Below are 14,288 nucleotides of genomic sequence, written 5' to 3'. Positions count from 1 at the left end.
AGTTTCTCTAATGCCTTTTGCAAAAAGTACAAGTAATGTGATTAAGTTTTATTTAGATTCCTTATTGAGGATAAATTGTTATAAATTCTACACTCACTCACTGAGCATAGAACTCATTGTTACTGAACATGAAAGTTAGGTTTTTTTCATGTGACCTAACTTTTTCCTCTACCAACTATAAACTCCAAAATAACATTTTCTGTCAGATAATATGGACAAAAATTGTGTGCTGAACAGAAAGATTTGAAACTGCTTAAAATGCACCTACTGTTTAAACCAAACAAGTTTATACTGCGAGTCCTTAGTGGTCATATATGAATAAACATTTCTTTTTTGTAAACCTCAGCAACTATATTCCACACATCGAGTTGTCATCGAGTTAAACTACACCTTTTTAAAGAAAGTATTTTAAAGAGAACAATGAAGAATCCAAGTAAAAAATAAGTGTTAGGTTTTTAAATCTATTTTAAGAAATTAAAAATGGAAAGGTTAAGAATTTACTAAATCCTTATTTCCCTAATTGTGGTATTAACAAAAATTTCTCACAAAATGTATAAAACAGCATAAACATTCAATAGATAACACTAATATCAGTCATACTTATTCTTTCACTTGATTAGCATTTGTTGGGAAAACAAATGGCCCAAGTGCTTAATTTTCATTTAGAATGGAATAATCTGGCCTAACTGACCAATAATTAAAGAAAATAGTAGAGGATACAAGTATTCAAAGTTTTACACAAATAAGGAGGGTTTGCTATTTTGTCTGCTAAAGATTTTTACCTCAACTTTAAATCTTCCTAAAATGCCAACATTCCAAAATAAAACTTAGTATCATCTGACTGTAGACTGAATAAACCTTCAACATCAATCCTTAGCACCTCAAATAATGACACAAAGTCATAACACACTTTTTTTTCATGTAAGGACCAAGCAGTTTTAAATACAATCTAAATGGCCTCAAAGCATTCTCAAACTTACATGAAAATTTGAGTACACACAATACTTCCAAAGAGTAGGACTGTTTTAAAGATTCTCTTTGGATTCTAGGAATAACCATTTTGTTCATTTTAAAATAAATTATTATACAAAAATAAACAATTGAGGATGTTTTTTGTTTTTAGTTTACCCAGGCAAAGGCAACCACAATGTACACACAGGCTAGATTGTAACCTGTCCGCACAGAACAAATCAAGAGCAAGCAAGCCAAAAGGGACAAACGAGGGACAAACGAAGCCTCCAATCTGATTTAAGCTCTTGTAACCATGTCTCCTAGAGCAGCTTATTCCTGCCATCTAGGTCTAAGATTGTGGGGCGCAGTTCCAAACCTACCAAAAATGGAAGCCAAGGGCATAAGCTGGCAGGCAGGCAAAAAGATCTTTTGACAGGAATCACTCCATGAGTTAGGGAAGTGGATGAAAGTGAGGGGAATATAATGAAGATTCTAGAATAAAGGCAGTGGCAGGATTAAGGAGAAGCCTTAGGAAGGGTTCTCACACTTCTAAAGTATACATGTTAACTGGGTGAGGACAAAAGTACAGTCCCCAGATTCAAATGAAATTTTAAATAATTATACGAGTGCCTACAGGCCAGAGTTAAATCCCTAGCAGTACTGTTAATATCAGATGTTATCAAGAGTGAACTGGAAACAGATTTTGTTTGTGCCTTTCCATAGACATTGAAGTCAGAGGAAGAAATTGCACCTACAACTAAGAACTAAGAGGCCAAAATACCACCTTCATAAACCTTTGACCATAAATTTCCAAATTTGTGCTCTCATTTAGTTGAAGTTGCATTTATCCTAATTTACTGACATTTTTGTTTAAGCATGCCTACATTTTAAAAAATGGTGATTAGTTTTGAAATTTAAAACTTAGAACCTTCACCAAGATTACTATTAAAACCCTTAGTATAAAAGATTTCTGTGATCCTTACAATTGATGGAAACCCTACTACTTTCACATTTTTTAATTTATATTTTCTGAAATATTAATGGTCAGATATCCCCAACTGCTAAAGAAAATATAGTGAGATCTGGTTTCACAAAATCGAAACATGGTTAATAAAAATAAAAAAAATTTTATTTACACAAAATAGCCTGAAAAATTAAAAAGAACGGTGAATCCTTGGTCCTACAGGGGAGGGAAAAGCAGCATCATAAATAAGTTCAAATTGAAAATTTGGAGTTTTTGTCCTGTGCCCCATGCTATTATTTATTCACTGCCATATTTTAAAAACAACAATTATGTTACAAAGAAGAGGATTTATCATCCACATTTCTTCCTCATTCAGGTCAGCTTGGCTTTCTTCTTCGCAGGTCCTTTGTGCCCTTTGGCCTTTCTTCTTAAATTCCGCCTGTCGACCACAGGCACTTCCACTTCTATCTCCTCTGAGCTGCTATCCACAGTCTTCTCTGTTGATTGTGTCAACTGATCCAGTTGCTCAGAAGATGCTTCAGACTGCTCCTCTGACTGGTTCTTCTGTCCTGCATTCTGTGAAAATGGCACATCTTCAAGTTCAACCTCTATTAAAGAGCTCTGAGGAAGAGCTGGAGATGTCTCCTGGGGCTCAGCTACCCCCTCCTCACCCTGGTCTTCCAATGAGGCAGTAGTGTTGGGTGATACATTTTCAGGAATCGATTCTTCAGAAAATTCAGTTATCACGGAGTTTGGAAAACCACTGTCGGCCCGTTCTTCATTTGGGATAGTAGCCACATTGTCTGAACTCCCAAAATGTGCTTTCTTTCTTGAAACTAGAGGCAGCCTCTCTTCAGTGTGCCCCTTGTCATCAGATGGGCCTTCATCTAGCAACATTTCTGAGTCAGTTACATGTGAAGTCTAAAAACAAAAAACCTGGTGAACAACTTTTGCAATATAGTTCTTACATAAATTATTCTCAGACACTAATATGCAATGACCCTGAACCACATTTTAAAGAATTCAGTGCTCACTACTTTTGTTAATCATGTGCACATGTTCTGAATACAGCTCAACTTCTTCGAAATTGTCTTACATGATAATTTGGATTAAGTTCTTGCTTTAAAGATGCAATAAAAGTAATGATTTTACCCCAAAAAGTACTTAAGGCACAAACTTTATGTCAAGATTCTTCAAAACCATGAATCAACTCAGTTTTTAGTTTCCTGGTGTTACTGGAGCCAGAACCGAGAATCCTGGGTCTTGACACTGTGCTACCCCCACAGAGTTTGACTATTAGGTGAAAGGTGAGGGCAGCGAAAATTTTATTCATGTAATTATGTGAGACAGTAATAAAATAATACTATACAAGAGTTTTTTACCCTTAAATTGGAATATTCAAAAGTAGAAATTAAATTTCCTTTTTGACGTGGCACCTATATATACAATGGAATATTACTCAGCCATAAAAAATGAATGAAATCTTGCCATTTGCAACAACATGGATGAACTTAGAGGGGATTATGCTTAGTGAAATAAGTCAGAGAAAGACAAAAACCATATGATCTCATTTATATGTGGAATCTAAAAAACAAAACAAAATGAAAACAGACAGATAAAAAGAACAAATGGGTGGTTGCCAGAATGGAGGGAGTGAGGGGACTGAAAGAGGTAGGGGATTAAGAGGTACAAACTTCCAGTTACAAAATAAACCACGGGGATGTAAATATATAGCATAAGGAATATGGTCAACAATATTGTAATAACTTTATATCGGGAACAGATGGTTACTGGACTTACAGTGGTGATTTCATAATGTATACAAAATCAAATCACTATGTAGTACACGTGAAACTAATATTGTACATCGACTATATTTCAATAAAAATAATTAAATTTCTTTCAAAATATTCCATCAAGATTTCCCCACTAATCTAATCTGTCTCCCTAATTAAAACAAATTAAAATGACAGTACTGGTCACAGACTATGTACGTAATAGGTATTCAAATATTTGGTAAATAATGCTTTACCCATTTTTCTAAGCATTTCCTAAATCTACAAAGTGAAACTCATTTTGTTACCGTAAGTCAGACGAATGAAGTTACAAAGATTTGAATTTAAAAAAACATTACTGATTGCATCTTCTTAAAACACCCAATGTAGTAAAATTTATTTTTCCTGGAGGACTGTACATGTTAAAGTAGAGGAAGATATATATCCCGCACTGCCCTAGCCAAATCACCAACACTGGACACTATAACTATAAAAAATTACGATATTTCTCCATTACCTTATCCTGTGCAACAGCCTCAGGAGATTTTGCAGATTCTACCACCAGTGGAACAAGATTTGTAGAGTCTTCACTGGAATTAAAAGACTGCAATTTTAATTCTTCACCTAAAACTTCGCTAGTGGAGTCCTCCTCTTCTGTTATAAGTGAAGTCTTAAGAGTATCATCCATTATCTCACCATTCATAGGCTCTGATTCAGATTCCTACACCATCGAGGGCAAAAAAAGTCAGGATAAAATTACAGATTAACTTACTTGTCATACAAGGTGGGTCCATTCTCAGTCGCCCTGTCATGCACCAGGACTCAAGATACATTCTACCACGTTACAGGACACAGGTTAAGGAACAGCAGAGTCAGTAAGAGAAAAGAATCCATTAAGTACCCCAATTTCCCTCTGTTCTCATGGAGAAAAGACAGGACCAGGATGCTCTATGGACCCAGTGTGGGTCTGAGATTCAGTGAAGAGACCCTGCCTCCTCCTTCCTCTTCTTCCATATAGGGCAGTGACAGGAAGAACCTTTTCAGTAAAAAGCCACCAGAGAAAGTCTAGATTTGGTGCCAGCTCTTTACAGAACATCAGCTGTTTGGCACTCGGAATCCTTGGGGCCCCTGGGAAGTCACAGTTCAGCATGCAGGGGGAGGAAGCAGTAGCAGTCTTGTGGGAAGCTGAGTTTGGGTACAGCTTCTTGCTGGGAGGAGAGAGCCCTCAGTCTTAGTGAGCTCATTCTCCTGTCAACAAAGGGTCATCTTTGAACAATGCTGCTCCTTAAATCACATCAAAATATGGAAAAGTGATTTGATAACACTAAGTCTCCAATTTCTGAACTCCTCTTCCAAGGTTTATCAATTTACAAGACTTCATTAACATCTAATATTTCTAATTAATCCTAATGACATTCTAATAATTAGAGATCATTTTATTTAATTATCATTTAAAATATTAGAACACTGGGCTTCCCTGGTGGCGCAGTGGTGAAGAATCCGCCTGCCAATGCAAAGGACACGGGTTCGAGCCCTGGTCCGGGAGGATCCCACATGCTGCTGAGTGGCTAGGCCCGTGCGCCACAACTCTGAGCCTGTGCTCTAGAGCCCGCAAGCCACAACTACTGAGCCTGTGTGCCACAACTACTGAGCCCGCATGCTTAGAGCCCATGCTCCGCAGCAAAAGAAGCCGCTGTAATGAGAAGCCCATGCACCGCAACGAAGAGTAGCCCCTGCTCACCGCAACTAGAGAAAGTCCACTAACAGCAACAAAGACCCAATGCAGCCAAAAATAAAATAAATTTAAAATAAATTAATTAAAAATAAAATAAAAATTAGAACACTGATGCACTTAAATTTTAAGAAATAGACTTGGCTGGATTATATAGAACCCCTGAAATCATATAATGAATGTTTTCCTAAGGGATACTGAAATCAGAGACTTAGAAAAATTAATCTGGCCAGAGAGTATAAAGAATAAACTGCACACAGAAGGTAATTATAATAAAACTCACAAAAGGACCAACTACGTTAAGAGAAATGTTAAAAGAAGAAAATGAGAAAGACATAGCAAAAATTTTTATTAAAAAAACAGGATTTTGGTGAGTAACTACAAGTGAGAAGCAACAGAAGAGAAAAACTCAGTCCTTCAAGTTCTAGGTTTGGGAACAGAATGAAAAATGAGAAATAGGAAAAAAGGCTCAATAGAGAAGTGATAGGAAAGAACAGAGATGTTAAAATTTAAGATGATAAAAGACATCTGTCTAAACAGAAATATTCAGAAGGCAAGTAATACTGAATTCTGGATCAATACTGAAAAGTCTGGAGTTATTGGTCATCCCCACAGAGATGACCATTCAACCATTAGACTAGCTGCATTTTCAAAAGAGAAGCATGAACAAAAGAGCAGAAAGTCAAGAACTGAGTCTTCTAGAATGTCCACAAATACAGGGGAAAAAACAGGAAGCAGAAGAGTCAAAAAGCAAATAAATAAAAACAAAACAAAACTTGAGAGAGAGGAAAACCAAGAAACCAGAACACAACAGTGTTAAAGCCAGGGTACTAGAGAATCCGGAGGAAGAGTAGTCAACCTAGGTAAGAAAACCCACCAGAATTGAGTGAAAGTGTCACTGGTGACCTACAAGAGTAGGTACTCACATGTATTGTTGGACAAAAGAAACAGGTTACATGAAGGATGTACAGTATAATCTTAAGTTTAAAAAAAAAAAAAACACAAAAATATACATACATTCCCATAGACTTCTAGAAGCATATAAATCCCTTTTTGAAAATGTGTGTTTGTGGCTTCCCTGGTGGTGCAGTGGTTGAGAGTCCACCTGCCGATGCAGGGGACGCGGGTTCGTGCCCCGGTCCAGGAAGATCCCACATGCTGCGGAGCGGCTGGGCCCGTGAGCCATGGACGCTGAGCCTGCGCATCTGGAGCCTGTGCTCCGCAACGGGAGAGGCCACAACAGTGAGAGGCCCACGTACCGCAAAAAAAAAAAAAAGTGTTTGTTTCCCTAATTTTTACAAGAAGAGAAAAAATGTCATTTAAAAATACAATTTCATGAAGTAGAGGAAACGAGCTAAATTGGAGCAAGTTAAACATAAATAAAATCAATAATGCAGTTTCACTTGCTTAGCTCCTGGCTGGACTTGACAAACAGGTAAAAGATTTTTAAAGAAACTTAAGTATGTCTGAAAGAAGAAATAAGGAATCTGTAAGAGAGGAAAAGATTGAAGATATTAAAGAAAAAGAAGGATAGGAAATAGAGAAAATGAAAAAAGAAATGAAGCCAGATAAAGAGTTTTTACTCAGTCACAAAGGATTTTCCTCCTTGTTTTCTAGTGGTAAAGAAAATGAATTTAGTTATCTTTCTAGGAATTTGTAAATCAACTGTAGTCAAATACATATGCTTTTTCTGGACAACTAATTCTATCCTTCTAACCAAAGTAGGGGTGCAATTTAGGGCTTGTTGGACATTAAGGCGTTCTAACTGGTTTTATAAAGTAGACCTCTTATAGTCACATTTGTGTCACTTCTTAAGTATGTTTAATTCTACAAATTAATTTGTATTTTAAATACACCAAGGGACATTACTAACTAAACATCCTCTATTTTATCTTTGCAATATGTCAAACTTTATAAACTCAGTTTGAAATATAAAATACTTGTAACTTTATCCTCTACTACCTGACCTTGCTTTAGTTTAGACATGTATGCTTTTTTTTTTTTTTTTTTTTTAATTTATTTTGGCTGTGTTGGGCCTTCGTTGCTGCAGGCGGGCTTTCTCTAGTTGCAGCAAGCAGGGGCTACTCTTCATTGCAACGTGCAGGCTTCTCACTGTGATGGCTTCTCTTGTTGCAGAGCACAGGCTCTAGGCTCACGGGCTTCAGTAGTTGCGGCACATGGGCTCAGTAGTTGTGGCTCAGTAGTGAGCGCAGGCTCAGTAGTGTGGCACAAAGGCTTAGCTGCTCCGTGGCATGTGGGATATTCCTGGACCAGGGCTCGAACCCGTGTCCCCTGCACTGGCAGGCGGATTCTTAACCACTGCGCCACCAGGGAAGTCCTGAGATATATGCTTTTTAACATTAAATACAATTTCGACTAAGAGTCTAAAATACATCGTTATGCTTTTCTAACAATATATGACTAAGAAAGTTAAATTTTACTTCCATTCATTTTATTTAATAAGTGAATCTCCTACCTTTTCACCTTCTTGCTTTTCCAGGCCTGGCTGGGTTTCTGGTGCTGGTCGAACATTTTTATCACTACTTTCATCCTCAAATTCAATCACACTCTGTTCAGGTTCTTCTTCCAAGAATTCTTCTGAGCTCTCTGATGTTCGCGCAGTAGACTCCAATCTACAAAACCAAAGAAAAACATTCTTACTTGTTTTATTAAAGATGAATATAAAATTTCAGGAATCCGTTAATAAAGTAACACTTCAGAGAATCAACTAAGTGTTGTTCAGACAACAACTTCAAATTTTACAGGTCCAAAACCAACCTCTTCATCTTCTTACAAGTTTGTTCTCTTTCCTACCTTGTTCTCCAGTTTGATCACCACCTTTTCAATTATGTAAACTAGACCTTTCTTTTACTCTATCTATACTGATTGGATCTTATTATCCTAGAATGAGCATACATCTCAGCTTACCTGGGACAGTCCAGTTTACAACTTTTGTCCCAGCACTGGCATAATTATGGGCATCCCTCATTTTATTGCACTTTGTTTTACTGCATTTTGAAGATACTATGTTTTTACTAATTGAAGGTTTGTGGCAATCCTGCGCTAAGCAAGTCCATTGAAGCCATTTTTCCAACAGTATTTGCTCACTTCATGTCTGTGTCACGTTTTGGTAATTCCCACAATACTTTGAACTTTTTTTGTTATTATTATATTTGTTACAGTGATCTGTGATTAGTGATGGTTGATGTTACTATTTTAATTGTTTCCAGGTGCCACAGGTTACACTCATATGACAAACTTTTTTTATAATGAATTTTTTTAATTGGAGTATAATTTACTTACAATGTAGCGTTAGTTTCTGCTGCATAGAAAAGTGAATTGGTTATACATATACCTATGTCCACTCTTAAGATAGCAAACTTAACTGATAAATGTTGTGTGTGTTCTGACTATTGAAACTGATTGGCCATTCCCCATCTCTCTCCCTCTCTTTGGGCCTCCCTATTCCCTGAGACACAACAGTACTGAAATTAGGCCAATTAATAACCCTGCAACGGCTCTAAGTGTTCAAATGAAAGGAAGAGTCACACGTCTTCTCACTTTAAATCAAAAGCTAGAGATGATTAAACTTAGTGAGAAAGGCACGTTGAAAGCTGAGATAGGCAGAAAGCTATGTCTCTTGAGCCAAACAGTTAGTCAAGCTGTGAATACAAAGCAAAAGTTCTTGAAAAAAATTAACAGTGCTACTCTAAGTGAACACACCAGTGATAAGAAAGCAAAACAGCCTTATTGCCGATATGGAGAAAACGTTTTAGTGGTCTGGCTAGAAGATCAAACCAGCTACAACATTCCCTTAAGCCAAAGCCTAATCCAAAACAAGGCCCTAACTCTCTTCAATTCTATGAAGGCTGAAAGAGGTGAGGATGCTACAGAAAAAGAGACTGAAACTAGCAGAGGTTGGTTCATGAGGTTTAAAGAAAGAAGCTCTCTCTGTCACAGTGCCAGGTGAAGTAGCTAGTAGTGCTTATGTAGACACTGCATCAGGTTATCCAGAAGATCTAGCTAAGATAATGAATGAAGGTGGCGACACTAAGCAACAGATTTTCAATGCAGACAAAAAACCCTATTGGTACAAGATGTCATCTAGGACTTTCAGGGCTAGAGAAGAGAAGCCAATTCCTGGCTTAAACTTTCAAAGGACATCCAAAATATATAAACAGCTCATGAAGCTCAAAATTAAAAAAACAAACAACCCAATCAAAAAATGGGCAGAAGACCTAAATAGACATTTCTTCAAAGAAGACATACAGATGGCCAAGAGGCACATGAAAAGCTGCTCATGTGCTCACTATTAGAGAAATGCAAATCAAAACTACAATGAGGTAGCACCTCACACCAGTTAGAATGGGCATCATCAGAAAATCTACAAACAACAAATGCTGGAGAGGGTGTGGAGAAAAGGGAACCCTCTTGCACTGTTGGTGGGAATGTAAATTGATACAGCCACTGTGGAGAACAGTATGGAGGTGCCTTAAAAAACTAAAAACTGAATTACCGTATGCCTCAGCAATCCCACTACTGGGCATATACCCAAAGAAAACCATAATTCAAAAAGACACATGCACCCCAATGTTCACTGCAGCACTATTTACAATAGCCAGGTCGTAGAAGCAACCTAAATGCCCATCAACAGATGAATGGATAAAGAAGATGTGGTACATATACACAATGGAATAATCCTCAGCCATAAAAAGGAACGAAACTGGGTCATTTGTAGAGACGTGGATGGATCTAGAGACTGTCATACAGAGTGTAGTAAGTCAGAAAGAGAAAAACAAATATCGTATATTAACGCATGTTTTTGGAATCTAGAAAAATGGTACAGAGGAACCAGTTTGCAAGGTAGAAATAGAGACACAGATGTAGAGAACAAACGTATGGACACCAAGGGGGGTAAGCGGGGGTGGGGGGGGCAGGGGGGATGAATTGGGCGATTGGGATTGACATGTATACACTGATGTGTATAAAATGGATGACTAATAAGAACCTGCTGTATATAAATAAATAAATAAAAGTAGCACAGCCACAGATGTATCCATCCACTTAAAAAAAAAAGTTTCAAAGGACAAGCTGACTCTCTTGCTGGGTACTAATGCAGCTGGTGACTTGAAGTTGAAGCCAGTGCTCATTTACCATTCTGAAAATCCTAGGGCCCTTAAGAATTATGCTAAATCTACTCCCTCGTCCTCCATAAACAGAACAACAAAGCGTGGATGACAGCACACCTGTCGACAACATCGTTTCTGAATATTTTAAGACCTATTGCTCAGGAAAAAAAATTTCTTTCAAAATGTGACTGCTCATTGACAATGTATCTGGTCACCCAAGACCTCTGATGGAGATGTACAATGAAATTCATGTTGTTTTCATACTTGCTAACACACCATCCATTCTGCAGCCCATGCATCAAGGAAGTATTTTGACTTTGAAGTCTTATTATTTAAGAATTACAGTTCATAAGGCTATAGTTGCCACAGATAGAAATTCCTCTGATGGATCTGGGCAAAGTCAATTGAAAACCTTCTGAAAAAGATTAACCATTCTAGATGCCACTATGAACATTCACGATTCATGGGAAGAGGTCAAATATCAACATTACCAGGAGTTTGGAAGAAGTTGATTCAAACCCTCATGCATGACTTTGAGGGGTTCATCAGTTTTCCTTACCAACACTCCTCCCAGCTTTGTGCCTTTGCTCATGTTACTCCTGCAGTCTAGAACTGCACAGTGCAATACAATAGCCACGAGACACTTGTCATTATTTACAGTAATTAAAACTGAGAGAAATTAAAAACTCAGCTCCTCAGTTGCACTAGCCATACTTCAAGTGCTTGGTGATGAGCAAACTGAGTAGTGGCTGCCATGCTGGACAGGGAAGGGCAGACACAGAACATGTCCAGGGCTTCCCTGGTGGCGCAGTGGTTGGGAGTCTGCCTGCCAATGCAGGGGACGCGGGTTCGCGCCCTGGTCTGGGAAGATCCCACATGCCGCGGAGCAACTGGGCCCGTGAGCCACAATTACTGAGCCTGCGCGTCTGGAGCCTGTGCTCCACAACAATAGAGGCCACGATAGTGAAAGGCCCGTGCACCGCGATGAAGAGTGGCTCCTGCTTGCCACAACTAGAGAAAGCCCTCGCACAGAAACGAAGACCCAACACAGCAATCAATCAATCAAATAAATAAATAAACAAATAAATAAACAAATAAATAAACAAATAAATAAAAATATCGCCCCTGATTTAAAAAAAAAAAAAGAACATGTCCAGCATGACAGAAGGTTCTGTGAACAGCCCTGGTGTAGACCAGGGGTCAGCAAACTTTTCCTTTAGGTTTTGTGAGCCATATGGTCTCTGAACAACTACCCAACTCCACCAGGTAAAGCAAAAGCAACCATAATAAAAATGTGAACTAATAAGCACAGATGTGTCACAAGAAACTTTTATTTACAACAATAGGTGGTGGGCCAGATTTGGCCTATAGACCATAGTTTGTAGACCCTCAAACTAGAAAAGAAAGTCTTCTTTCCCAACTCTGCTTGCTGAGTTTCTACTTATCTTTGAAGCCCTGGCACAAATGTCAAATTTCTCTATCCCCTCAATTAGAATCAATCACACCCTACTTTGCATCCATAGCACTTTGCACTTCTATTATTATTTCACAATCCACCTTGCAGTGCTCTTAACCTGTGTCACAGGTACAGATATGTGTATTAGAAACTTATAAACAGTCGATTCTTCAAGGGCAAAGATGAAGTTTTGTTCTTCATAGTGTCTGAGCACTTAAGCATTTAGTCTCACTGTTACTATTTTATGAAAAGCAAAAAACATTCCACAATAATTCTGAGATGTTCAATTTAAAATTTACTGTTACATTCCCTTCTAAAAAGGGTATTACCACAAAATGTTGCTCAGTGAAAAAAACTATAATTATCTAAACTCATTGTTCTTTTCACAAATTAAATATTTACTTAAATTTGACTTTAAAGTGATGAATTTTTCATTAAAATATAACATTTACATAATTATCCAAATTTAAAGTTACATACATAATGAAATTAGCAGAGTTACAGAATTCTCTACCTGAGTAGAATAACTTCACAACTAAAATGGCAACACTATGAATGGTTGACTCAGGAACAGTTAGCAGGACTGTCACAGCAAAAGCCTAATTTAACTATAATATTGAAAATCTTGCTTTCTTTAAGATTCAAAGGAAGATGGAGAATAAGGTTTTGATCCAAGTGTTCTGTTGATTCAGCTGGCTATTAAGTTTCCGGAGGAGTTGACAATACCATTTATGGCTATCACTAATTTGCTATATTCTATAACCCAGTAAAATGAATTAGTTATAAAGTAAAATTGAGGGTTTTTTAAACTGACTAAACCTCAGCACTGCTGAAAACCACAGCTACTGTCAAATTCAAAGTTGACAATAATGACTCATTTGGGATAATATAATCACTAGAATATTCTCCTGGATTTTCACACAAGAGACTAAATCATGAGTTTATTCCACTCTCTTACTAGCAACTTCTCCCTATACCACTGTCAAAGTGACACTTACCAAGTGTAATCAATAATCTTGTGGAAGAACTCAAATACAAAGTTCTACACCAAGGGCATTTACTACACAAACAATAAACTTCACCTTAAAAACTAAATACTAATAATACGAAAATAAGAATAAACAAAATAACGAGAGTAAAATAAACAATACTTCACTTGTTCACTGAAGCTGTGGGTGAAGTCTGGGGAGTCTTTTCATCTTCCCCTTGAGAGCTACTAAATTCAGAATCCTGAAACCGTTTTCCAATCTTTGGCCGCTTTAGATGACTACTTCGAGTACGAGTGGAAACAGGTGTTTTACCGTGACCTGAGGAAAAAAACGGCAAAACTATAATTGATTATGTATTCAAAGGATTACCTATTAAACTACACAGGAATGAAAAAAAATACACAGAAATGCAAGAACTACGCTAGTTTACCTAAATCCCCAACATTACACACTTCCTCTCTGTCACTTCGGGTTAAGAAACCATGTCAGTGTCTTTTTCTAAACTATGAAATAACCTTGTCAGTATTCATTCCTCACATTTCTGTGTCACCTTGAGTTTTTGCAAAGTGTTTCTGCATTTTCACTTAGACCCTCTTCCAATAATCTTGGGAAATAAACAAGGTAGACATTACTGTCCCTATTTTACAGTTAAGGAAATGAAAACAAAAAAGGCAAAATAGCTCACCTAACTGTTCACACAGCAAAATCAGTGGTAAAAGAACCCAGATCTAGATTTTAGGGCTGGAGAAGTCTTCACTTTACTCTAAGGGACACACACACTTAATTCTAACTGTCTCAAACACTTACTAATAGACCAGCTGAATTTCTTACCTTCAGAAGTACTTGCAAAGGCATCTTTTAGAGAATCAATCTAAAACAGAGATACAGATTAAAACCACGTTTTAGATCCTTTCTTCTCCCTATGGATCTACTTCATACAGTTACAAAGAAAATCTTTTAAAAGTTTTTCAAATAGCACCTTTTGTACTCACTATTCATCAACTAAGAAACTCACTTAGGAAGTAAAAAAGCTATATTATAGCTTCAGTTTATTATGAGCTTAAGAACTTAGGAAGCCATCTAATATGCTATAGTGATATACACGGGGTTTCTGAATGTTCTGTTCTTGGCTCCCTTCTCTTCTCAGTCCACATCCTCCTTCTCTGTAACTGTATCTACTACCTTTACCTCAACAGCTATTTGCTGATGAATCCAAATATACAATTTAATCTCCCCAACTTTTTTCCTGATTTCCAAATGATGAATCCAGATATACAATTTAATCTCCCCAA

General features: G+C 37.3%; 1 protein-coding gene across 1 annotated transcript in view; it reads right to left on the bottom strand.

Moving 5' to 3' along the window:
• Nucleotides 1–1,948: 1,948 nt before the first annotated feature.
• The window catches only part of FAM169A (family with sequence similarity 169 member A), a 60,302-nt gene continuing 47,962 nt past the window's right edge, over nt 1,949–14,288 (bottom strand). The window contains exons 9-13 of the mRNA XM_007461608.1: nt 13,828–13,867; nt 13,164–13,314; nt 7,899–8,055; nt 4,208–4,411; nt 1,949–2,836 (exon numbers count right to left, since the gene is read on the bottom strand). Of these exons, the coding sequence (XP_007461670.1) occupies nt 2,288–2,836; nt 4,208–4,411; nt 7,899–8,055; nt 13,164–13,314; nt 13,828–13,867 (1,101 nt within the window). The 3' untranslated portion in view covers nt 1,949–2,287. The remainder of the gene's footprint in view (nt 2,837–4,207; nt 4,412–7,898; nt 8,056–13,163; nt 13,315–13,827; nt 13,868–14,288) is intronic.

The sequence above is a fragment of the Lipotes vexillifer genome, unplaced genomic scaffold (genome assembly GCF_000442215.2).
Source record: "Lipotes vexillifer unplaced genomic scaffold, Lipotes_vexillifer_v1.1 scaffold779, whole genome shotgun sequence".
In the NCBI taxonomy this organism is placed as follows: Eukaryota; Metazoa; Chordata; class Mammalia; order Artiodactyla; family Lipotidae; genus Lipotes; species Lipotes vexillifer.
Note: the sequence above shows the minus strand (reverse complement) of the source record. Positions and strands in the feature narration are given on the sequence as shown.